This window comes from Puccinia triticina, chromosome 5A (genome assembly GCF_026914185.1).
Source record: "Puccinia triticina chromosome 5A, complete sequence".
In the NCBI taxonomy this organism is placed as follows: Eukaryota; Fungi; Basidiomycota; class Pucciniomycetes; order Pucciniales; family Pucciniaceae; genus Puccinia; species Puccinia triticina.
The window spans coordinates 419,240-445,948 of NC_070562.1; the positions used below are offsets into that span (position 1 = coordinate 419,240).

The 26,709-nt window shown below is 46.5% G+C and overlaps 1 protein-coding gene across 1 annotated transcript; it reads right to left on the bottom strand.

Annotated features, from left to right (window-relative positions):
- Positions 1 to 1,554: 1,554 nt before the first annotated feature.
- Positions 1,555 to 4,386, bottom strand: PtA15_5A43 (uncharacterized protein; the record flags this gene model as incomplete). Its single annotated transcript, XM_053169201.1, has 15 exons — positions 1,555 to 1,615; positions 1,696 to 1,761; positions 1,822 to 1,982; positions 2,072 to 2,295; positions 2,390 to 2,592; positions 2,680 to 2,799; positions 2,882 to 2,956; positions 3,072 to 3,105; positions 3,190 to 3,249; positions 3,365 to 3,467; positions 3,538 to 3,637; positions 3,727 to 3,742; positions 3,819 to 3,903; positions 3,986 to 4,019; positions 4,091 to 4,386. 15 exons carry the CDS (start codon positions 4,384 to 4,386, stop codon positions 1,555 to 1,557), a joined length of 1,638 nt encoding a protein of 545 aa, XP_053020028.1.
- Between the last annotated feature and the right edge of the window lie 22,323 nt (positions 4,387 to 26,709).

Below are 26,709 nucleotides of genomic sequence, written 5' to 3' on the forward strand. Positions count from 1 at the left end.
CCACACCCTTTTCTTTTTCTTAGTGTAACCCTTTCTCCATCAGCATTAGTCTAGAGGGCAGCCTCACCAGCACCTGTAGCCTCTCCTACATTATTAGTAGTGTAGTTGACTATTTCCCCTCACAGCTCTTTCCTGATCTTTTAGGAGTTCCACACCGGGGAAGAGAACGCAGAGCCGGGGGCTTGGGCGTTAAAGGCGGGATAGTGTTATGAGCTGCACGCGCGCCGTACTCTATGTTACGCCTGGGACATGTTGTATCTAGTACATGTCACAGCTCTCCACCTCAAGGGAGAGCGGAGGAGAGATCCCCAAACTCTCCTCATCTAGCAATCTACATAGTTTGCCACTCAAAGCCTCGACCCGGTCTTCCTTCCTTAGCTTGATCGTAACAATCCCTACCCTGTAGGTATGGCACTTTGCACCCAGGTAACTGCCTGAAATTTTAAAGATATTGGAAACCCACGCCCAGCACCCATTTCTGGGGAACCTTCTTTTGAAAACGGGTACCTACTAGAGATGGCACTTGGCACCCGCAGGCGGGTACCTGCCACACTTCAGCGCATAATTCTATGCGCTTGCAGGTACCCATTGCGCCCGTGCAGCTCCCTGCATGTATTTTTGCTAAAATGGATCCCCTGGCACCTGCCATGATCGCCTGCAGGCGCATAGAATTATGTGCTGAAGTGTGACGGGTACCCGCCGGCGGGTGCCAAGTGCCATCTCTAGTACCTGCAAATGGGTAGTGCCAAGTGGGTACCTGATGCCATCTTTGTAATGAAAGCTTTCTTCTGTGAGCTGTACAAGCAGTTTAGATAAGAAAGATCAATCCAATCATTAATTTGGTGCCTTTTTCTTGCAGTGTACTTATTCTCATCCTTTGAAAAATTTTGATAGTCAAATTGTGAGACTAGAACTGTAAGAATGTGTCCAACATGTTTGGATGGCCTAATGGCTCAATCACATCTCTTTGAGACATAATCCTATTCCAATCAACCACACATCACATGCTCTGTAAAATATGTAACAATTTACCTCAAGATTTGGCTTCATATCTCTTCCCAAACCCGCCCAAACTCTTTGATACATAATCCAAACTTATATGTGGATTGAGAGAGTTGAACTGCAGAGCAAAAGGTTTTCTATTTTGACAGTTTGACAATAATTTTATATTATCTAGTCAAGCTTAAACAAATCTACTGGGGCATGTGTGTACATGTTAGCAATGTATCTAATGATAGCAGGGAATTCATTCTTGCAAAGCTCCAATGCTGTTTGTCAGCAAGTAGAACACTGAAGAACATGCGTTTATGTTTTTTTTGTCAGATGGAAATGCATTATACATATTGATGAGTAATTGAAGATGATGAAAAAAGCATCCTGGGAAAGACAAACACAAACAAGTGATCAGAGGATAAATAGGCCTGCTGATTAGAAAACATTATTTTTTTATTTTGTGAAATGCCCAGTTTTAAATTTAGAAACGCTAATTACTAAATTTGAAGAAAATTCATCATTCATGCGCCACCCCTCCCACAACATCTTACCACTATCTGTCTAGGGGACGGAAAAGTCCATTTGGTCAATTCTGACTAACTTAGTCTTATGATAAATTTTCCTATGATCCATTGCAATAACACACGGTGCACTTATTAATGGGGTTTTCTTGCCTGACTAAGCATGTTGCAAGGTGCTCACCAGAAAAGATAGGTAAAGGCAAATATTGGTAATGTGATGTATGCTCCAATGAAAGAGCCCCAAGACCTGTAAAAGAAATCAAATGAGCCTGGATCATAATGTCCCGATATCTTGGTTGGTGCTTGCCATTGTCCTTTCAAAAACACCTTGAAGCCACTCATTAGGATAATTGCAGCCAGCATCACGACTCCATAGTACGACAGATATGGCTGGAATGGGGCCTTATAGTCAAAGCTATCTCGATCCACTCCTCGGGCTTTCAAACCTTTATGAAACCTAATGTAGGTCTTGAAAAAATACATGATCGCCTTCAGGAATTTAAACCGGCATACTAGGATCATTCTTCCGCAGCATTTGATAAGAGAAAACAACTCACAAGACAGACACTCCACCAGGTAAAGATTCCACCCATCGCCGAGATATTGACTAGCCATAGAAAGACTGAGCTTGACTTTTCGGACAAGTTCATGTATGCTAACAGGCCTGGTATCGCACTAGCAACCAGAGCATTGACCGGGTTACCGCTAGAGTTTACTTTTCCAAAGATTTTGGGGGCCATCCCATCGATAACCAGACCGTGTAAAACGCGGCTTCCGCAGTCTGAGTGAAATTGATAAACCGTCAGATCATAACCATCATCAACTGATCGCAATCGCGCGTTACCAGGTTTACAGCATCTGGCTGATTTACTTACATACTTCAGAGCTAGTAGCCGAATAAGCTGAAACTAGCACAACCGCGTTGATGAAATCCGGTAGGATTTTGATCTTGGATCGATTGATTGCAATCACAAAAGGTGAAGACGAAGCATCTCCAGTCCCACCTAGAAGCTGTGGGTCGTTGAAGGGAACAACAATCCCGATGACAAAAGCACTCGCCACGTAGAAAAGTAAAAGACTGCCGTTGGTATCAAACAGGTCAAATGAAAAAAATATGTCAGCGAGAGGATTATTTGATTTTGGTTGTAGAGACACATCTATTTACCGATAAAACACGGTTCTAATTGCTCTTGGGACTGTCTTCCTAGGGTTCTCAGTTTCGGCTGCTGCCAACGCGACTGTTTCTGTACCCAGAAAGCTATACGCTGCCTGAATAAATACTGACCTGAATTTGCATGACAGTGAGCCCGCTCTGGTTTACCGTTTGGGCTTGTGTCGTCGTGAGTAAAACCATGCAAATAACGTACCAGAAAGCCAAAAAGCGGCCTGTTGCTCCAGGGATATCGTTTAGCTGTCTGAAAAGACCCGGATCTTTCCAGTACCTGGGTTTCAATCAACATCGAATTTAGTGGTGATTTTGGCTCCCGACAACGGCGTTTACCGCTCTGAAATAATTATAAAGCACCCAAAGGTAAAATGATAATCGAGGTAACACACTTCAATCCAATAAACTCATGCGTCGGCCCCCCTCCTTCGAATCGAGTATTTCCACAAGCAAGCAAACGTTTATAACGCGGTACAGTAAAAAAAGAGACAGGAAGGAAATGACTCTAACCTAAATTCAACACCAATCCTAGAACCACTAGACTGGTGATAGCGAATACTTTCACTGCGGCTAACAAGAAGAATGAAACAAATCAGGAATGTGACTCAAGCTCACGTAAGGTCTCAGGCAATTATAACCTACCAAAAACAGATTCAAACTAGTTTTGATGGAACCATATCTCAACGGTCAATAAATACAGCTTGGTGAAAGTAAGATTCCAGTGAAGACTTTACCTCTCCGTAGCATTTCACTCCAAAAAAGTTGATAGCACATGCTGTCAAAAAAAACTTTTTGAGGTTTGGGATATCATCAGCATCTAAAGTAAAGGATGATCTGGAAATCGGTCAAAAAATTCACAATCGTAATCCATACTCCCTGGTTCACGGGTGCTTTCCAATAGTCAACCACAATCGCGGCTGCGGTCACTTCACCCGCTACGCAAATCGCAAATGAATACCTGAAACAGCAACATAAATATGACGTGTCGATAAAAACGCCTCGAGAAGCAGATATCATTCCGATCGAGTATTGGGTCATGAGATTTACCAGTAATTCCATCCAACTGAGAAGATTGTCAGTTCCAATCTATTTAGCTTGATTGATCTTGTTCTGCAAATAAATCATTCAAAGTTTCTCACCGGAAAATCCTAAGGCTGGATCAACAAACCGAGCAGGAAAAGTTGTTAAAGCACCATGACATGGCATGTACGTTATCATTTCTCCCTGTTTTATGATAGATGATTGAGACGAATGGTTAGTGTGAACAAAACCCGAGAGGTTCTGATCTTTAATTTCGAGAACTGACTAAGGCCATCTGCACGCTACACACAACCGTACCCCTGAGGAAGAGATACAGAAAACTCAGTTTGCCACACAGGCAGAAAAACTGCTAATGCGCTGATTGACTCACATGATAAGATAGCCCAGCAAAAGTCCCATGGGGCCGCCGTCATTCAAAGAGCTTCCCATCCCTAAGAATAATCCAGTGCCAATGGTCCCTCCAATAGACATCATTGTCAATTGCCGTTCCTTGAGCTTCCGGTGCATGGCTCCTGGAGGGCCACGCTCGGGATCGGGATCACGCTTGACTTTCTCCGGTAAGTATCCGAGATTTTTCCCATCATTGAAGATTTCATCAAAATCCTTTAGTTGAAGATCAGGAGGTGGGTTGAGCGTTACTTCGTTACCATACTTCTCATGAGTCATCTTGATTTTATTCTAGGGTTGAACTTGAGAAAAGGCGCTGTCCTGGACCGCCGAAGATCTGATTACCGATGTGACTATCAAATCTGGAAGAAAAGGAAAGTAGTCGCCTTGAGAATCACTGTTCATGGGCACCCCTCAAGACGAGATGAGAAAGATGCTTTGAAAGAGAGCATCGAGGTCGTTTTTATTCCCGTTATCTCGTGTTAGAAACTTTTTTTAGTCAGTGAGATGTACATGTTTGACCGAAGAATTTACATATATCTGTGACTCCAAAATAAAAAATGTTTCATCGCCGGTGATTCAAGTCAATGATCATCTGATTTGTATCATCGGCGCTTTTTGCGGAAGTTCCAGGGCACCCCACCATCTTGGAAGCTTGAAATGTGCGTCATGTATCCGAAATTGTTCGCAATAGCACTGTATTCTTAAGTTACACTTGGCGTGATTACTTGCGTCTTGCTCCCCACAAGTGTCTCGGATCATCCCGAACGCTTGTATGGATGCGAACGCTTGTATGGATGTATACCCTCCTGATTGCACTGATGGCATTTTCGTAACGAAGTGCGCGATTTGGTCAGCGAATTGTTTTGTCAAACGCTTGATCAGGTTCAAACTCCGCGAGCAATAAGCTTCTACCGAGATACTAGTAAGATGGTAATGCCGATCCTAGTATGATGAATCTATCGCACCAGTCCCTCACTCAGATCCACACGGCGTATACATAGGACTCGTCGAACAAAATCAGCCGGGGGTGTGATCATTGGACCAGTCAACCCAAACTTTCAGTCGTTTAATTCAGAGGTGGCGGGCGGGCACCCCTGGGGCGAAGCGCGAGCCTCCGAGGGAGAGCTAGAGGGCTCTTGCACAGAGAGACATAGCTATGCTCGAGTTAAACCGTCCTTGTAGCATCGGAGCCTTGTCAAGTTGTGCCAGGAGTAAGACTCTTCATGTGCAGGATCTCGAACTCATCGGCCAACGTCTGAAGCGTGACCCCCCATCGGCGATAACCTGATCAGCCAGGGTTTGAACAAAACCCCGGGAATCCTTTTGACGGTCCCGGGCGAACACCACATTTTAGTAGTCCCGGAAGGCTTTTCCAGTGAGACGACAAGCCGGCGACACGCGCCAAAGGGCTGGATGCGCCTGATAATCGTCGAGAAGGACGGACAGCACGAGTCGCCAACTCACCACGGTGCTGATCAGCCACCAAGAGATGAACGTGGGCAAAGTGCACCGTAGCTGGCCAAACAGGGATTGTTCGAAATTCAGGGTAGGGTCCTCCTTGACACCGGCGCTGGCTCGTCGTGTGTATCTCTAAGCTTTGTTTTAGATCGTGCCTTATTAATATTTCTTTCTTTCGGGTCTTTTAGAATTACCGGGGCTTGTTGTGGATGACAGGTTGGCAAAAGGGAAGTGTTACCTAGTGAGGGTTAAGTTCACTATGATTTGCCGATTGGCGCCGTTGCCCAGTTACGACGCTATTATAGTTCGGAATTGGATTTCAGCCAGTATAGCCTCGACTGACTGGAATTCCGACAGCTGGCAAGATGATCATCGCATCAATGCAGTCCCTTTCAGCATAACGTCGTCGTGCGCATGTAGTACCATGAATTACGAATTGTCGGCGATGATTGAGGACGACGAGGTGTTCCTTGCTAAGAGTATTAGACTCCACGAGGTCTTGAAGGGCACTCGCGAGTCGTTTATCTGTCTGATAGCAAGGTTTTCATCCCATGGAAAACAAATGAGCGACGTCGACGTTCCGAAAACATTGTCTGGCACCAAGTATGGCCACTATGAATGGTTAGACATGCCCGTTGGGTTATTCAGCGCGCCGAATACATTCCAGAGAATGATGGCGCAGATCCTTCGCGAGTTTGTTGACGTGCTCGTCGAGGTCTACCTGTATGACATCCTCATCTAGCCTCTAGGTCCGTCATGTTAAGGCGGTCTACGAGGTCCTGCGTAGGGAGGAATTCAAGGGCAGTGCCCTCATTTTGAGAAAGATCGAGTACATCGGGTATGTTTTCGGGCTTGACTTGATCCGTCCTATGTAGGAGAAAATAGCGTGCTTTCGAGATTGGCCGAGAGCCCAGGCGGTCTTCGATGACGGATCGTTCCTCTACAGGGCTTTGTATGCTTTATCGGCGATGCGTGCCGGGCGTCGCCAATCGCCGAGGTAGCCGGACGGTTACGTGACCTGAGCGTGTCGAGTGACGAAACGGCCGGTACACCCGAGCTTAACAAAGCCTCTCCGAGGAGGCGCGGAGCGTCTCCGAAGGAGAGGCGTACCTCTAAAGTCACACGGCCCTACAGACTCGAGAATTTCTGGCAAAAAAACACATATTCTATTTTCAAAATGTTTTTAAAAATGTAGTTTTTAGTTTAAAAAAAATCTGAGTAGACAGACTTGTAGCCTGCAATCTCAGCTTCCATTTCACTGTTTTTTACCTAGCTGACACACATAATTACTAGCCCACTCCACCTACTGTGAAGTGGTTCTGGAGAGGTGATCCAGCGGTTTTTGAGCTCAAAATTTGAAATTCCCTGAGCCCGCGCGGGCTCAAAGGGGGGGATTGGGTACAGAAATCCACCATGTAACAACATTTACAGGATGTTTCTTACAAGGGGGGATGGATACAGGGGAGTTTGAAGTGGGGGAAAATAAGCTGCAGCCATGCCGGAAAAGCTTGCCCTCTTGGCCAGGATTTTCCACCGGAAAATCCTGCTGGATTTGCCAAAACTGCGGGAACTGTGCAGATACTATCTGCACAGTTCTCATACGTGCATGGCTAGCACGCAATCACCAGCAAGCCTAGGCAAGGCCCCACGAACCGTCCAATGGCCAAGCCGTGGGTCCGTTCGATGCCACCCGCCAGTCCTCATTTGGACGGATCAGGAACAATCAACATTCAATCACTCAATCCACATTTCAATCAACAATCAATTGCTTCGGCCCTTCTCTTCTTTGTCTTGACTCAACAGGATCAAAGCCTTCCAGCTTGTATATTTCCCTGGTGGAGGAATCTTGCTGTTGGACTGTCGATCTAGAACCAAACGGCTCCTCTTCCCCAATCTAGTCTCAGGGACCGATTGAACGGCCCCTTTCCTTTCTCTCTCAATCCAACAGGATTAGGACGATCACCTCAGCTCCTCACTCCCGCCTGCCACCAGGATCAACCCAGTCGGCTCGTTCCATCCCCCTCCCATCATCCGCCGGTGTAAGACTCAAAAGTGGTTGTGAAACCCTTTTGCTGAATGGAGAAGGGGATGAAGGAGTTGCAAGCTCTGCCCTTCTATACTACCAGCTACAAGACCCACCAAGCTCAGCTTGGCAAGCTTTAATTAGGTGATAGGAGTGAATGCTCAAGATGAGTTTATTCGATACACTTTATAAAGATTTGTTATTGATATATAAGGGTTGTTATGAGTATAGTTGTAAGTGTGGAGAGTACAAGGTGGTGAGTGAATCACTGATGAGTAATAAACTGAGGAGCTACAAATGAGGGGGAGAGAGCCCCTTATATAGACAAATGTGAGGGATTTTAGCTCCAGGGCAGCCCCAGTGAGGGATTTTAGCTGGCCTGCGCTGTGTACAATTTATGCGAGGGGTGCATGCATGATGCAGGGAACAATGGCATGTGATGCAATAAAACCAAACAAAAGTGGAGGTGAAAGTTCTAGAATGCGGAGAACAATGGCACAGACTGCAGTGGCAGTGCTGGATGATGTCATGCAGCTAGAAAACAAAGGCAAAATAATATATGCAGTGGAGATACCATGGAGTAGGGAAAGGTGGCTTGAGGTGCGTGACAGGGGTCAACAGGGTGCTACAGGTTGTCCGGAGGGTCTAACTTCCAGTGCAGTGGGGCTACAGTTACACTTTCAGTGGAGACTAGGGGGTAATTTGGCCGTAGATTCCATTTCTGGGGTCCATATGGTCGTACCATGAGGCATTATATGACTAATTACGCAAATGAGAGAAAAACTTTTGATTTTTCCCATTTTGTATACCACATTCTCCCCCAACTTATTGTCTGTCCCCAGACAATTCGCCGTGAAAAAGTGCCCCGTTTAGATTTTTGAAAGCTTGAAAGTTGAGTTTGCACAGCTGTCATTCCAGAATTCTGGAATATTGGCTTTCTTTTGTCGCTGGAGTACCATGGAGTGAAGTTTGCACAAAAATTGGATTTTGTGATTTTTGAGGTGCTTTGTGAGCTGGAAAATTTTTCATGTCTGGGAGTCAAAGTGCTGCGCGCAGTCCGCAGCTGCGCAGTTGCGCAGCGCCGCAGCATGTGACTTCGTGTCGCCGTTGTACGTAGTTGCCGCGCTAGAGCTCCAGAGTGCGCGCGCTTGAAGCCGCGAGCCCGGATCAACGAGTATTGATCGGGGACCCGTACGCTGTTCCTGAGTAAACGGGCCATGGGCCCGGGTGCTCTGTGTTGATCGCGCCCGCCCGTTCTGTTGTCGAGTAGTGATCGGGGGCGCGCGCTACCCGTCCAGTCTGTCTGATCCCCCCGTCTGCGATGCCGGCCGATCGTGTTTGGCTCCGACCATACCTGAGGTCCGACTCGGATCATAGATAATCCTCCTGACACATAGTTCGTTGCCCACGATTCATCAAGCTGTCTTCGCCTCCACCACCGCTAGCCTCAGGAACGAATTCGAGCTCGCTTCTGCAGTCTCGAGCTGCATGGGACCAAACTTCGCGACCTTCCGGCGTCTTCTCGATCCAAACGACCTCCAAACAACTCACAAGCCAACTTCGCCGACCACCTCCTCCATCTCCCGGGGCGGATTCCTTTGAGGCGCACTCAGTGCCTCAGAGCCAATCCGTCGATTTCGCCGCCTCCTGCCGCCGTCACCAGCCTTCAGGATTGAACTCGAGCTTGCTTCTGCGGCCTTGAGCTGCAGGAATTCGATCCCCGCTTCGTTCTTCCGGACAGCCAAAGCTGAGCCCATAAGGTATGTAATGTTATTTGTTTATATTAAGTTTATATTGCTTCAGCTGCATTGTCTTCCAGCTGAAGCCCTTTCATCCTTTACTCAGTACGTTATGCTCCGGTTGGGACGTCCGGGTCATGACCGGCTTCATGACGGGTGCGTTTGGTTATATTACCTCGGCCATCGCCCGCCGAGCCGTGATCAAAGGATCCGAACAATGAGGCAGGGCCCTCAAGCCTTTGTTGTCGCCAGGCAGCCAGGTAAGTCGTCTACTCGCATCCTGATTCCTGGTGATGTCCGGCCATACGGGCAAGGCTGATAGGCTATCTGAAGGGTATAAAACAAGCCTTCTCTCCGTTGATTCAGGTTTCCTCCCCATCATCTCCTCAGCGTCCAACCACCCTTTTGCATTAGTTCCTTCAATCCCCATCGACCCTGTTATGACTACCTCCTCTAGCCAACCTTCACACCCTTATTATTTACGTCCTCGTGTGAGTTCTGCTGCAAAACAGGTGCGTCCTCCCTTCTTCAGATTCAACTTTCATCCTTGCTAACGATGCTCTCTTCTGTAGATGAATTCCTCGGTCCTTGATACCATGGGTTTCGATCGAAACCTCTTAAACCACCACCCTCTTGGGCAGCCATTCCCCAAGGTAGGTTTTCTTTCCCTGTATCTCTGATGTTTTATTATTTCAAGGGAAACTGATCGTTGTGTTCGCCAGACGCCTCGTGCTGATGCGCCTGCTGAGCCGCCAACCCATTCTTCACTTGATCACATGAACTGGACCCAGGACCAGCGTGACTATCTCTCAAACTCGCTGATGATGTCTGACATCTGTCTTGAGTCCCCGGTGGCTCTTCGACCGTTCATTGTTGGCGATGCAACCATGCAGACTTTAGAGACGGTAAGGTATTTTCTTTAGTCATCTTTGCCCATACTGCCATCTGACCCTATCTTGTGTAGTTCTTGGGTTCTAATAACAGTGATCGGGCCCCTCCGAACGTCCAAACTCTCCTTGGCTCGACTTCCTCTGCAGCTGAGGTCGCAGCCCCGGCAATCCCTCCCGGTTTGGTTGGGCTTCACCCCCGATTCAGAACTCCAACACCGTATCCAACTTCTAGCCCGCCTGAGGGTATTAATCCTGTTGCCGGATCGCCGGTCTACTGCCCTCGAACCCCAGATCGCTTGCCTAACCCTGACTCGCCCATCTTCCATCCAAGAGCCCCTGACAGTTCCCCAGCGCCGGTAAGTTACTCTTTTGATTCTTTTCTCAGCGCAGAACTGTGCTGATGCCCATTGAGTTGTATATCTACATAGGTCTTATTGTCCAACCGAGTTGCTCTTGAAGACTCCTGGACACCGCTACCCGCTTGGACAGTTCGTCCTCGCGGCCTTCCATTGCAGCCCAAAACTCAGCAGGCTATCGAGGTGGATGAGTTGGCTTCTACTGAGAACGAGCCGGCCCATCCCAGATCCGAAATCGATGAACTTTCTGACCACGATAATGAACCCATTGAGGGCTTCCCGCGCATCCCTTCGCCGTCTGTTCGCGGTGATTATGGTATAACGGAATTTCCCTTCCTTCGCCCTCATCAAATCGAAGCGCTTCTTACCCGCCAACACGGTATTGTCCCAACGACTCCCGCCACGGTTGAACCAGCTATCCTTTTTCATTTCTATGTCGGAATGGTCGAGGACTTTGTTGCGTTCTCTAACCGCAACCCTTCTCCGAATGGATTCGACCACATGGAACGTATCGACCTTTTTCAGGCCTGGGCCCATCGATATCTGACCACCGACCATCTTGTTTGTCAAGCCAATTGACCAAAAGTGAGTTTCTATCTATCTTTTTTTTTTTTTATGCATTATTATTTTTATACTAATTATTTTTGCTTTGCTTTTTCTTTTAGTCGCCTATGCTGCGTGTTTCCTGGGGTAAAATCGTCACAAAACCAAAAAAATCAATAGATAATAGAAAAAAAAATAAAAAAAACTTATATGAGGTAAAACTAAAAAATGTATTATTCTTTTCTTTTTATCTCTTGTACAGTAGGCTAGTCTCTTTTTATCTTTTGATTATTAGCCTGAAATATATATACCAACACCCCTCCCCCAACTTAAACAGGTTGTCCTCAACCTTGCTTGAGAAGTGAGTTTTTAATGTTCTGAATGACTTCAACATAGAGAAAATGTGTTGTTCAAGAATAACCCAAAGAGAAAAATTTCAATTTTAAATATAATACTTTTGCTAGGGAGAAAAACATTCTCAAATAGAATGTTGTTTTCTCCCCCAACTTGGAGATGGGCACCAATTCAGATTGTTGTCCAGTTCTTCATCAGAATCTTCATGCAAATTTTCACCAGTGTCGTCCTCATCCGACAAATCAGGTTGATCTGGATCCTCGTCTTGTTGGATCTCCTCAAGTTCACGTCCACGTGGGTAAAAGCGTTTGATATGAGAAGCTGCGTAAGCCCTTTTAAGTTCCACACCATCCAATTCCTCCAAGATATACGACCCCTTTGGATTCTAAAAGGACCATTCCATTGGTTAAGAAAAAGCTTTCCCCATTGGTCCTCCAAGCTTTTATTGTAAATTAAAACTAGTTCGCCAGGATCAAGAGGGTTTCGGAGTCTTGCTGCCATTTTTCGGTCCCAGTACCGAACAGAGGATTCTCTAGCTTTCATTAGTTTCTCGTGAGCTATTTCCAGAATTTCGTTCCTCCTTTCTAATTGCTTTGTTCGAGCTTCTAACAGCTGTTCTGTAGTTTTGATTTCCGTCCAATCAATTCCTAGATAGGTGTCCATTTCTAGATCCACAGGTAGCACCGCTTTTTGTCCAAAAACAAGTTCAAATGGTGAGTAACCTGTTGTACGTTTTGTCGAAATCCTGTCTGAAAAAAGCACTAGAGGTAGATATTCTCTCCATTTTCCTCCAGACTCGCCGCACATCTTGATCAATGTGTCTTTAATTGGCCGGTGTCCTCTTTCTATCATGCCGTTGGCCTCCGGATAATAAGGTGTAGGCGGTTTGAAAGTTGCACCAATCTTTTCCACAGCTTTGATAAATTCATTTTTGAATTCGGGTCCATTGTCCGCCGTAACCGTCTTGATTACCCCATACCGATAAACCCATTCCTCCAAGAGAAATTTTCCAATTGTTGCCGCTGTGAGTTTGACCAAAGGAGCTGCCTCTACCCATCCTGATAAGTCATCTCGAGCCACAAGTAAATATTTATATCTTCCAGCCTTGATGTGGCAGACATCCAACGCTACTCGTCCGAATAAAGTGTTTTCACCAGTTGGGTTTCGAATTTCCCTAGGTACCAGTGGGTCCCTTTTTTGACATGGTTCACAGCTTTTTACCCATAAGCGAACCTTTTTCTTCAGACTTGGCCACCAAAATCGGCAGACTAGGCGTTGGTATGTTTCTTCAAGTCCTCGATGACCGAGTTCCTCGTGAACCTTCCGTAAGAGCTTACTTTGATACGAGATGTTAGAAATTACTAGTTGCGCCATTGGAGAGTGCCGGCGCATCAGTCGTCCATCCTGAATAAAATAATTTGCTGATTTTCGTTTGAGTTTCTGAAATTCTTCAGGATCCAATCCTTGTGGTTTACGCAGGGTTTGTAAATAGTCCTTGAGATCTTTCCAAAATCCAGATGATTCCCATTCTAGAATACTTGTGGACATTGAGCATGTTCTAAATCGGGAGCAGACTTTAATCAGTGGTTCCTCTTCATCAAAGTCGTCTGAATCGTTATAAAACTTGTCCTCGTCATCGCTTATAGGTCTTCTCGACAATGCATCTGGTAAAGTAAATGTCTTCCCTGGCTTATGTACCATATCAAATGAGAATAGCTGAATGAAAGCCACCCATCTGGTCATAGGTGCATTGGGAAGCGAAGGAGAGTTGATCATTTGGATTAGGGATTGAGCATCGACTTGTAACTCAAAGTGTTGACCCCAAAGAAGTGTCTGTAATTTCTTGAGGATCCTAGCTACGCCACAGAGCTCTAACTTTGGCTGGGAATATTTCAATTCCACCGGTGAGAAGACAACTGATTTGTAGAGAACTGGTCGAATAAGTCCTGTTTGTAGTTCTTGCTGAGAAAGTACTCCTCCTGCCGCGATGAAGCTGGAATCCACGGCTAAGATAATAAGTCCGGCATCTTCAGAATAGTCAAGGCTTTTCAAGGTGATGTCTTCTCCAATGATCTTTTTGAGAAGGTTGAAAGCTTGATCACAGTCCTTGTCCCAGGCCCATTCGACATCCTTTCGTGTGAGTTTCCTGAGAGGTGCAGCAATCTCTGACAGATTTTTAATAAAAATTCTGACATAGGTTACTATTCCCATGAAGCCTCGGAGTTCTGTGACATTATTTGGAGTAGGCCAGGTTGAGATTTTGTTTTTCTTCTGGGATGACACACGCCTTCCTCCTCTGCAAACCACATGTCCAACAATGTCCAAAGCTGGTACACAACACGCAAACTTCTTTCCTGAGATGGTAAGTCCTGCTTCTTCAATCCGAAATAAAACTCTTTCAAGAGTTTGAGCGTAATCCCAAATAAACCGCCGAATTCCCGGATTTTCTTCTAGTGCCTCGTTGTTGTATGTTGAAACAGGTCCTTTTATACCACCATTGTCAATAAATACGCCTACGTGTTCCGGTATCTCGTCCTGGAGGATCCACATCATTTGAGCTTGGTAAACCGCCACAGAATTTGTTGCTCCTTGGGGAAGTCTTGTAAGTTGGAATCTTCCTAGTGGTGTATCAAATGTGGTTAAGGGTCTTGATTCTGGGGCCAATTCTCTTTCGTCGTAGCCGCCCATGATGTCGCCTAGTCCGTAACAGGCGCGTCCTGCAAAGGATTCCACAAATTCTTCTGTTGCAGGAGGTAGCCCAGCATCCTTGATGGTAACCTTGTTCATTTCTTGTAAGTCGTGAACTATTCTTAGTTTTCCATCATGCTTTAGGACACAGAAAACTGGACTAGAATAGCTGGATGTTGATTGTTTGTAAAGTTTGTTTCGTATACGTTCCCGTACTTGTTCCACATATTCGTCCTTAATTGCCGCAGGTATTGGAATTGGCTTCTTCTGCCAAGGTTGGTGATCCACTACTGGTATAATATAAGGCAAACCGTAGGAATGCTTCAAAAGCCCTCTTTCTTCTGGGGTGAATGCTATAGCCTTCTCTCGAATTATAATTAAGTGCTTGAAGAGCTTCAATTCTTCTTCCCAAAGCCATCCTTCCGGTCCAAAATTGACTACCTTTAGGCGTTCTTCTGTAATCCTGGCGGTGGGTTTGAATTCTGGAGGATTTGGTGTGAGTGGTGTCTTGTACGGATCTCGTGAGAGTGGTGGTCGTTGAAGAGGCGGGTTTAGCGTTTGCGGAATAGGTTCATTAATGGGCCGAATTTTCTTTGCTACTGGTTTGTATTTGGTCATACACCATAGACTTCCATCCTTCCAACTTTGACATAACTTTGCTTGAAATGCCAAGCCCAAACCCTTTTCGAATAGCTTCCCAACTCTATTGTTGGTAGGTTGGTGTGAAGCTAATAATTTTACACTATTGATAGACGGAATACATTTGAGAAACTTGGTTGATTCAGCTGTCCCATTAGTCCTTGTTAGTCCCGGTTTGATGGATAGAATCTTCGAGAAATATTTTATAGTTTGTTTTTGTAGTTTCTCCAATAAGTACAGAAAGGATGTTTCGAGCCAGTCTAAAAAACCCAGTGTTCAAGACATAGCCTGCTCGACCAGCTGTAGCAAGCTATTCCCTAAGTGAACACCGGTGATCATAAAAAAGATTGAGTAGGTTTCTTTGAAAACATCCGATGTTCTTCACCTCCTTCTCCTGTAGACCCGTGTTCAGTGGCTGGCATAAGTATGTTTGTGCTCAGATCCTTCCGATTATTCCAGCCTTTCCCTTGTCCAATTCTAGCCAAGGGTACAGAAACTCTTCTGCCTTTTGATCCTTGGAAAGAGAGTGTCTCGCCGGTTTCGTGGTATTCCAACGTACATTCGTAGTCAAAAAGAAATGGTCTTCCAAGAATGCATTCTTGTGCTTTAGGTGAAACAAATAGGTGAGCAGGTCCGGAGAATCGACCAATTGCTAACGAGCAGTTTTCCGCCACACCGTTTATGTCACATCTAGCACCGCCAACTCCTTTCATGGGTATGTCTACTGAAACCAATTCCAAATCCAAGTCTTCTGCAACTGATCGGGGTATGACATTTACCATAGATCCGGAATCAACCATGAAGTCTACTTTTGCTCCCCCCACTTCGGCAGTTACATATCCCAGAGCACAACTATAATAACACGGGTCTGAGATATCTTCGTCTTTCTGGGGTGTAGTCATTGCAGCTGAAACTTTGGTGGATTCCGTAGCAATGTAGGTAGCACTGTTTTTACCCGGAAGGCGTCCTTGAAGTTTGGCAATGACTTGTTCCGTGTATGATGGTGAAATAGCCGTAAGCTGGGCAAAAGTTGTCGGAATTTTTACTTGGTCTAAATCTTGTAGTAGTGATTCCTCCGGAGAATTTTTCTTGATACTGATAGGTGCCCTTTCTTGACTCCATATTTTCTCCGGTGCCTTTCTAGGATTTTCCTGTTGAATTTCTGCTAATTCGTCCTCCACATCAATGTCCATGCCGTCTTTTTCTGGTTCTTGGATCCTCACGCTACGCCGACCTTTCTGAGCTTCAGATCTTGTAATTGCATGAGTTCTCAGATAGTTTTCTGCACCAAGTTGAGGTGGTTCCCATTCGACAGTCTGAGCTGAGCTTTGCATCATGGGAGTGCTTCCGTTATTTTGTCTTGATTCAGCTAAGTTTCTAATTGCATCTTGCATGGCGGGATCTGCCAAAGCACTTGCCACTACTGAACGGATTGGCCGAGATGGGTTCCAAGGAATGTGTTGTCCATTTGGTAAGTACCACTCTTTCCCCTCTCTCTTCACCAATCCTTGACTCTTGTCTTTAATGAATTCTGGGCATTGTCCGGTAGAGTGCCCTTCCCGTTTACAATAGTAGCAGATTGTAGATTCATATAGTGGGGTGGATGGTCTTGGCGCTTCGCGAGAAAATTCTTGTCTCTCCACTGGTCCCTTTTGATAAACTGGTGCCGTGTTTTTAAGCTGCTGCTTAAGCGATGCCAACTCCTGTTGGACTTCATTTAACTTCTGTTCTACTGCTTTGTCATTTGGGGTTTCTTGTAACATTTGTTCTCGCCGTTTCCCGTCACCTTTCCTAGCCTCTAGATTTTTCTGCATAGCTTGATTTGACTCGGAAAAGCTTGAGAAATTGACATAGCCTTTGTTAATTCGGATTTCAGTTTCTGCCGCTGTCACAAGGTCATCCCATTTAGGTGCCTTATTGCTTCCATCCTTGGCTTTTGGAAGTTGTCCCTTGTTGACTAGAGTCCGTTTGATGCTTCTTTGACTTTCATTTGAAAAGGCACTTAGGAATAGCAGGGCCGCGTCCTCCTCCTTGCTAATGTGATCATTTTTAATAAGGTACTTGAGAATTGAGGTGAACTTCCCAAGATAGGTCTTGTAGTCTCAATAATTTGTGACTCCGTTCTTGGCTTGCTGTTTTGCCACTTTGATTAAATCATCGGTGGTGTACATAATAGTATTATCTAATTCGCCCCATGTTTTGACCATTTCTTTCCGTAATTTTTTCCAGTCGCAGTCATCGTATCCGTCCATCTCCTCGAGTTCGCTCTTGAGTTCCTCTGTCCGCACAAATCGTCCAATCTGAAGCGCCTTATCGTAATCCGTTGCTTGGAAAGCGTTGGCCGTTCTTTCGAAACGCTTTAAGAACTTCATGAATTGGTTGCCATCATAGAAGAGTCCAGGCTCTTTAATAATGACTGGTTTGACTTGGTGGAACTGTGGGGGTTGGTAGTACTGTGGATAAAAAGCTTGTGGATGCTGAATGGGTGGTTGTTGAACCGGTGGGGGTGGAATTGGCTGTTGTCGTTGTTGAAACTGAGGTTGATACATAGTTTCTCGAATATTTTCCGTGTTGTGAATTCCGTACCCTGATATAGGTTGATGTGGAGTATTGTTACGTTGCGGTAAGTTTGTGTTTTGAGGAGTTTCATCCGAATCTGATAATTCATCTCCGTATTGGTCTCTGAGTTGAAGGTCAATTCCCTTTCCTTTGTCTTTTCTGGGTGGTGCAGGTGGGTTTGTTGTATCCGGATTCCAATTCAAGGCTGAAGTTCCGGCCGCAGGTCTGTTCCTAAAAGAGGTTGATGGAGGAGCAAATCCATTCTCCAAATCTGGTGCGCTAAACGGTAAACTCATTTTGTTCTTGTTGAATCCTAGTTTTGTAATATCACAATCTTTTGCTAACGGTTACTGTGCTCTGAAAAAGAAACAATAATATCTGGTCTCTGGTCTCTTTACCAGGGCTAATTGGGGCTTTTTCTTTAATAATTGATATAAATAACTTTACCGTACTGGGAGTGTTCTTCAAACAGTATCCTAATTATCTGAATTCTTTGGTACAACAACCGTCTTTCAGTATATAATTGGCTGTTTCCTTCGAGTGGACTCCAGAGTTTTCTTCTAGCAGTATCTGATTATCCAGATCCTTTGGTACGACACACCGTCTTCCAGTATATAATCAGCCGCTTTCTTCGAAATTCTCCTTTCAGGTCTGGTGGTTACACGTTCTCTTCAGAGGCTTGTAATCCGTTTCGTAAATGATGTTTTAGTATTCGACTGGTTTTCCAACAGAATAAGTGAATATGCCGTGGAGTTTGTAGATTTTGTTGAAGAATTTGATCCTTTCGCCGCTAGAAGTAGGTATCCTTCGACGTTATTCCAAGTTGTTGAAATCGGTAATCTGGTGTTGATCGAACAAATTTATCCTAATCACGTTGGGGACTCCCTTGTAAGACTCAAAAGTGGTTGTGAAACCCTTTTGCTGAATGGAGAAGGGGATGAAGGAGTTGCAAGCTCTGCCCTTCTATACTACCAGCTACAAGACCCACCAAGCTCAGCTTGGCAAGCTTTAATTAGGTGATAGGAGTGAATGCTCAAGATGAGTTTATTCGATACACTTTATAAAGATTTGTTATTGATATATAAGGGTTGTTATGAGTATAGTTGTAAGTGTGGAGAGTACAAGGTGGTGAGTGAATCACTGATGAGTAATAAACTGAGGAGCTACAAATGAGGGGGAGAGAGCCCCTTATATAGACAAATGTGAGGGATTTTAGCTCCAGGGCAGCCCCAGTGAGGGATTTTAGCTGGCCTGCGCTGTGTACAATTTATGCGAGGGGTGCATGCATGATGCAGGGAACAATGGCATGTGATGCAATAAAACCAAACAAAAGTGGAGGTGAAAGTTCTAGAATGCGGAGAATAATGGCACAGACTGCAGTGGCAGTGCTGGATGATGTCATGCAGCTAGAAAACAAAGGCAAAATAATATATGCAGTGGAGATACCATGGAGTAGGGAAAGGTGGCTTGAGGTGCGTGACAGGGGTCAACAGGGTGCTACAGGTTGTCCGGAGGGTCTAACTTCCAGTGCAGTGGGGCTACAGTTACACTTTCAGTGGAGACTAGGGGGTAATTTGGCCGTAGATTCCATTTCTGGGGTCCATATGGTCGTACCATGAGGCATTATATGACTAATTACGCAAATGAGAGAAAAACTTTTGATTTTTCCCATTTTGTATACCACACCGGTCAATTCAGCAATCAGGGAACATTTGATTCAGCCAGGTTAGTCCATTATTTCTCTTTCCCTCCCTCGGCTCTCCTCAAACAAACAATTCAATCACCTGATTCTCTCTCTCTTGGTCTTTAGTCTTGTCAGCCAGATTCTATCCCCAGCAGACCCTCCAGAATCAATCCAAGCCAGTATCCACAGTCCTCCTGTTCAGCCAGGTTAGTATGTAAAAAGTCTTCTTTCTTCCTCGTGCCCCTCCTCAAGTCTTCTAATGTCCTGATTAATTTTTTTTGGATGATTTTTCCTCACTTCAGCTCCAATGGTTTTTGTTAAGTATGCACCGGAACTGAAGGCAGTAGCAGTCAAGCTGATTTTGCGGGGAAAAGGTTGGGACAAAGTCAACGACCTGCTCGACACCCGGATCTCGCCCAAATCGTTCCGACGCTGGAAGCACCTCTTCCTGACCACTACCAATGTGGTCCAAGACCCGGCATTATACCTTCAACGGGGAAGGCCTCTTGAAGTCGATCCGGATCAAAGGGAGTTCATATTGGACATCCTTTCAGCTGACCCAACCCTCTATTTAGACGAAATCCAGAAGGCCGTTGAAGACGCAACTGGTATTTGCATTGCCCTGTCAACCATTTACGACGATCTTCGCCTACGACTTGGAATGACCAAGAAGAATATAAGGACGGTTCACCCCTCTCAGTGCGAGATCAAACGGGTCGACTTCATTGGGAAGGTGGCCGATCTACCTCCTGAATACTTGGTTTTTACAGGTGAGCTGCTCACTTGTTTCCTTTTGTGTTCATTTTTTGGTTCACCAGCAGTAAACTGACACTCGTGCATGCATGCAGATGAATCTGCTATCTGTGTAGATGAATTACAACGACAACGTGGGTGGGCCGTCAAAGGGCAGCGAACCAAGCAAATCGAACACACCCACGATTCGCCTCGACTCAGTCTTTTGCCAGCAGTCTCCTTGGATGGAGTTCTGGGGGTCATAGCTCAACCGGGATCAATCCAGAGAATCGATTTTGAGTACTTTCTTGAGGAAGTCCTCGTGAGTAAATTTGGTTCTTGCTTGATCATTTATCATGTACCGGGGCAAGAAAATGACTTCAATCATCTCTTAGTTGCCTACAATGAACCCATTCCCAGGAAGAAACAGTGTGCTGATCATGGATAACGCATGCATCCACCACAACGGGCGAATCATGGAGATATGTGATAATCACCAAATCCTGCTCATCTACCTCCCGCCTTACTCGCCTGATTTCAACCCCATTGAAAAGGTGTTTTCAGTCATCAAAAGCCATCTCCGCCGGGAATTAATACTTACTGGGGACGAGGAGGAAGATGTTGATATGCTCAAGGTATACATCAACGAACTGGTCACCCCCAGCTTGATGGCTGCGGAGTTCCGTTCTTGTGGCTACATTTCAGAGATTGATGATTAAGTGATTGACTACGTTTTTTTATTACTTGTTCTTTTTATTTTTTTTCTCCTTTTTTCTTTCTTGTGTGCAAGTTGTGTGCGAGTCCAATAAAATGTGATGCGAGATGACGACCTATTTTTATTACATGTTCTTTTTATTTATTTCTCCTTATTTCTTTCTTGTGTGCGAGACCAGTAAAATGCGAGACCTGCCCAAATGTACAAAGAAGCCCTGCCGCCAAGCAGGCAAACTGTGAGACCTGCAGATCCGCCCAAAAAGGGCACAAGTACTTGCTTTTCGACTCAGACCATATCGAAAAGCAAGGGCTTGGTCAAAAAAATGACTGCTGCCGAGCAGCCGAGCCGTGAGGTCTACAGATCCACCCCAAAAGGGCACAAGTGCTCGCTTTTGGGCTCGGACAAGGGCACAAGTCCTCACTTTTCAACTCAGGCCATACTGAAAAGCGAGGACTTGGTCAAAAAAATGACTGCCGCCAAGTCAGGATGCAAACGGGTCGGGTTCGGGTCGGAAAACAGTGCCCAAACCCGAACCCGATTAAGTGTTGGGTTGGGTCGGGTCGGGGCAGAATTTCCAAAAGACTGCCCAAACCCGAACGCGACTAAGGAGCAGATGGGTCGGGTCGGGTCCGGGTTGGGTCAAGCTTGACCCGGTAATTTTGAGTGATAGAACATGAGAGAGGAACAATTTGAAAAGAAATAGACAAAAAACAAAATTTGTCGCTGATTTTCATGTATGATAGAGAAGGAAAAAATTCAACAACCAAATTAAACTAAATATTGGATGTGTTATCCAACTCGTCATCGACATCATCCATAATTATCCCCTTGTCTGTGCGGATCCAGTTTTGTGCGCATACAAGCGCCTCGAGAGTGCTCGGTTTCATTCGGGTTCGATAACTGCTGAGCACTCGTCCACCTGTGGAGAATGCCGAATCCAATGCAATAGAAGTCATTGGAGTCATCAGGATTGATCGCGCCAGTATTGCCAGGGTTGGGAATTGTTTGCTGTGGGTGCTCCACCAGGAGAGGACTGAAAAGTTCGTTGATTCAGTGATGATTGGGGGTTCCTGGAGATACAGATCAAGTTCAGCGGTGGTCAAGACTGATTGGGAAACATTCTTCTGCTTGAGATATTGCTCGAATCGCTGGTCATCTTCATCAAAATTAACCACTTTCTTCGCAACGGTTGGGTTGTTTTGTTCGGGATCTGGGCTCGGGCGATCATTTGAGAGTGATTTGTTTTTGTTACAAATCACTTCGGCAAACCAGGTGGAAAGGGTATTCTTGAATCTATTGATGCTGATTGTTGCTTGCTCGTCACCAAGTTCTTCAGACAGAATAAATTCCACACGCTGGAACTTGCATCGCGGATCAAAGACTTGGCTGATTGCCGCAAAGTCTTCCATCGGTATCCAATATTTGTCGAACTTATCCTGCATCGGCTTGATCATCTCGTATATGTGAGGCGAGCCGCTGCGTAGCGAGGATTTGAGCTGCTTATCAATCTTCTTCATGGTTTTGTAGGCGAGGTGCGCAGTTGGGTATTGAGTCATTCCTAGTGTTAAAGTAGCTTCAATAAATAATAGTGAGTGAAATGTCAGTCAATTGAATGTACATTGAATGCAGACAAGAAAAGAAGAAAAGACTTACCCGAGTGAAAGACAGACAAGAATTCCTTTATAGTATCAATCTCCTCCCACTTGGTTGAGTCAGGACAACTGGAATAGTTTGCATCTTGAATGGCTAGCTGATCGAACGCTTCCTTATACGGCAGGGCCCATTTAAGCCTGAGGAATGTTGAGTTCCAGCGAGTGGGAACATCCACCAATGGGAGTGCTTGCTGATGCATTCCAATGAGATCAATCGCCTCCTTGAAGGACTGTTTACGCAAAGGGGTGCTCTTGATATAACGGACACTTTCCCGAATCTTGTCAATGGCTTCAGAGAAGATCTTGAGGCCATCCTTCACAACAAGGTTGATGACATGTGCAAGGCATCGGACATGGAAATAATTGCCCTTCATTTCGAGAGGCACATTGCTCCAAGCTGAAATAACTGATATTAATCGACTGATTGCAGAGTCGTTAGATGTTGCATTATCCACAGTGATAGACGCCACCTTTTCGAATATCTTCCACTCGACCATGGTAGTTACAAGTTGATCGGCAATTGCTACACCGGTGTGAGGAGGCGGAAGCTCTTTGAAAGAAATGATCCGAGTGTTCAGGGTCCAGTTAGAAGAGACGAAGTGCGCTGAGACTACCATAAATGGTGTCTGGTTTGAAGAGGTCCAGAGATCGGTCGTTAAGCCAATCCGATTGATTTCAGAAAGATCGACTGCTAGCTTTTCCTTCATGGAGTTGTACAGCGCCATGATGTTGGTCTTGAGTGTTGTACGAGAAAAATTTTTGAACTGGGGTTGCAAAGACGCAACAAATGCTCGGAAAAGTGGTTGTTCAACAAAAACAAACGGCTGCTCGTGCGCAATGATGAGTTTGGCTAAGATTTCGCGAGAGATTGTCGGAGAAAAGACCCAATTCATTGGCAATTTTGCTGACGAGGTTGAGGGCTTCAGTAATTTCTGCTTGCTTGCGCTGATGTAAGAGTTGCATTGCTCAAGGTGGCGCCATAAGTGCTTTGTCCCGTTGCTGCTCTTGCCATCCAGTTGTTGTTGGCAGTGTCGACATTGAGCTTTGGTAGCCTCACCTTTAAAAAGAAGAGTCAAAAACGGGTCAATTGTCAGTAAATGAGAACATATTAATATGATCTAGGTTCTAGATATTTCAAGGGAAATTGATACTTGCCAGTTCCTTTCTTTGTGAATTGCTCCCAAATGTTGCTGGTGGTCTTTCGCTTCTTTGATACTTGGGTTTCGCTTGATTCTTGTGTGCCAAACGGTTGTTTTTCACTCTGCTGAGTGCTTGCTTGAGCGGGAGCCGTATCCTTGGTGGTACAAATTACCTCAATGGGGGAATCTTCATCAGACAAAGGGGAAATCACAGCGGTGGGTTGTTTGCGTTTGGAGCGTGGCATTGTTGGACCGCCAACCGTCTTGAACGTCGATGTTGGGGCAGAATAAGATGGGATGATTGTTGATACAGGTGGTGATTGGACAATTGGCAGCAGTGGTGATTCAACAACAGTCGGCGGTGGGTTGGTGGTGGCGGCAGGCAGGGCTTGGGTCCGCTGCAGGCGGCCGGCAGTTGAGGTTGATTGCGACGGATTTGCTCTGAGTCACCGCGGGCGTCTCAAAGGAATCCGCCCCTTGTTGTGTTGGCAGGTGGCAGTGGCGGCGTTGATGGACTCGGCAGCGGTGGATCAATGGATTGCGGCCGGCAGTTGAGGGTGATTGCGACGGATTTGCTCTGAGTCACCGCGGGCGTCTCAAAGGAATCCGCCCCTTGTTGTGTTGGCAGGTGGTGGTGGTGGAGTTGATGGACTCGGCAGCAGTGGATCAATGGATTTGGCGGTGGTGGGTGGTGGGTTGGTGGTGGCAGGCTGGATGTGGATCGGCGGCAGGCCGCCTTCCTGCGGCCCCCCCGGGGATTCCCCGAGCACGGCCCGCGCTTGCACAACAATAAGAGACATGTCAAGAAATGTCACAAGTCACAGCTCCTAATTGGGTCATAGCCGGGTCTTCGGGCCGACCCGAAATGATAAACACGTGCCCGAACCCGAACCCGATTAGTCCTCGGGTCGGGGCGGGTTGGGTCAAAATCACAAATTGGCTACCCGAACCCGCCCGGAGACCCGACGGGTCTCGGGTCGGTGTCGGGTCGACCCAACCCACTTGCATCCTGACCGCCAAGCAGCCGAGCCGTGAGAGCTACAGATCCGCTCAAAAAGGGCACATGTCCTCGCCTAAATGCAAGGACTTGGTCAAAAGGGCACTGCCGCCGAAAAACTGAGCTGTGAGACGTATGTATGTATGTATTGCGCACTTCGAGATATCTCATGGGAAACAGTTTTTGGATGGACAGATTTGGTTGGCGCACTTTGAGATATCATGGGAAACAAAACAGTTTTTGGATGGACAGATTTGGTTGGTTTTCTAGGGGATAGATAGATCAGGCAACAATCAATAAATCAGTCAGGGGAAGATAACACATTTTGTTGGTTTTTTAGTGGATAGATAGATAGATCAGGTGACAATCAATAAATCAGTCAGCGGAAGGAAGGTTGAGATAACAGTAGATACTAATCAGATTGCAAGTGGTCTTCCTGGGACTCGGGGGAAGGAGAGATCTCTCCGCAGCGCTGAAACAAGCGTGGCACGCCTTCCCAAAGGGAGCGGGCGACCCCCGAAGTAAATCCCAACTGGATAAGTTGAAGCTCGCTTGATGCCCTGAAATATGTCCAGTTGCGAATCCCGTGGAGCTCCAAGCGGAGGCGGGTCGCGCGGTTGTCATGTGGGATGTTTGCCTCAGATAGGAATGTCTCCAGGCTGATGTTCTCCATTGCGGGACTTTCAGGGACAAGCGGGGCTGGAACAGATGGGAAAGTGGAGTAGTGGGACCGGATGGGCGAAGGCTGGATACTTAAAGCAAATGGAAAGGATTCGGCGCCACCAATGGTCAAAGGTAGAGGGGTATCCGGATGGGCGTTTGGGTAGCTTGTACAAGGACGGGGGCTTGCCACGTTTGGGAGGACCTCGATCTCATCATCTGCATCGCCATTCAACCGAGCAGACGGGGATCAACTAATGCCAACCAAGATGGAGTTGCTGGAGATTGAAGACCCAAAGGATGCGACTCGCTTTGGCGGTTTCAGGGCAAGGGAGTCATTCGGACCTCGCTTGGCAAGGGGGGGCTTGATATCGCTCTTGTCAAGCCGGCCTGAGGGGCCCACCGGGACGGATTTCTTGATTGATCGCCACACAAAGAGTTCCGATGTTGGGGGGTGGTCGTAATCAACACTGGGTTTGTTATTGACAATGGCTTGGGCCCATGCCCACAGCTGTTTGAATGGAAGGAGCATTGTGCGGGTCGGGTCCTCTGGGCAGGTAAAAACCAGGGCTTGGGCCTCTTTGCCCCCAGCTGCATGTGCGACGCACTTCGATCGGATCTTGGCCACCACGGGGCTGATCGGGTCTATATCTGCTTTCGGCTGGTAGGGTGGTAAAGTGATAAACCAAATCAGCTCATGCCAAAAGCAAATGTAAGTGCATGTACTTACATTCGCAGCTAGGCGGCGCTGTTCCCACTCCAGAATTGCACGTTGCTCAGGAGGTCCATACTTCATCATCAGTGCCGTGTCAATTTGGGCTTCCTGTTGACCGCACAATATTTCAGTATGTTAGGCAAAGGAATAAATCAGCTCACTAACCTTTGCACTATACTTCTGATCTTCACAGGGGTCGACCATTGTTAGTTTGAAACCAACCTTCTTGTTGGGGGCAGCGGCGGATGCCTTAGTGATCTCACTGAAGTCGCTGGCGTTCTTGACCTGAAAAAGGTGGGAGACGCCATACGTTGCGTGTCCGTAAACCAAACCGTACCAAGTAATCTTGCCGAGGGCATTCGCTTCGTCTAGGAACTTCGCCATGTGTTCCTTGTTTCCACAGATGTGGACAATAACCTGGTTTTGGAAGAAGCGCCACGTACACGCCTCCAAATTGATAGCCGAGGGGCCTAGATTGGGTTTTTGGACCATTTTGTTCCATTGCTTGGCCGGTTGGGAGGTGGGTCGACCGCGGCTGTTCGGTGGTGGTTGATAGGCGGGATTCTCGACGTAAAGCACATAGTCAATGAGCACGGGTGTAAGTCGGCTAGGTGGCGCTGGTGGCAGCGCCTCTTGTGTCTTGGGGACCAACTCGAGGCCAGGGTCTGTCAACAGGGCTTCAGCGTTGGGGAGGTCTTCTGGGGGATGATGAAGCAGATCAGATCAGCGACTGATGGAGGCGAAGGGGAAAAATGGAGAACTTACCCATGGTGCTTTGCTTGCTGAATTGACCGGGATGATAGTGGGAGAGGGATGGAACAAACCGGAGGGAAAAGAACACCGATTCGACCGGCGGATGGTGGGAGGGGGATGGAACAAACCTGAAGGGGAGGAGAAAAAACCAGCCGCAATATCGTTGATATTGAAGGCCGTGGGGCATTTCCGGTTCGGAATTGGCTGGCTGGGGTGATCCTGGTGGCGGCATCAATTGGACCCACGGCTTGGACATTGGACGGTTTGTGGGGCCTTGCCTAGGCTTGCTGGTGATTGCGTGCT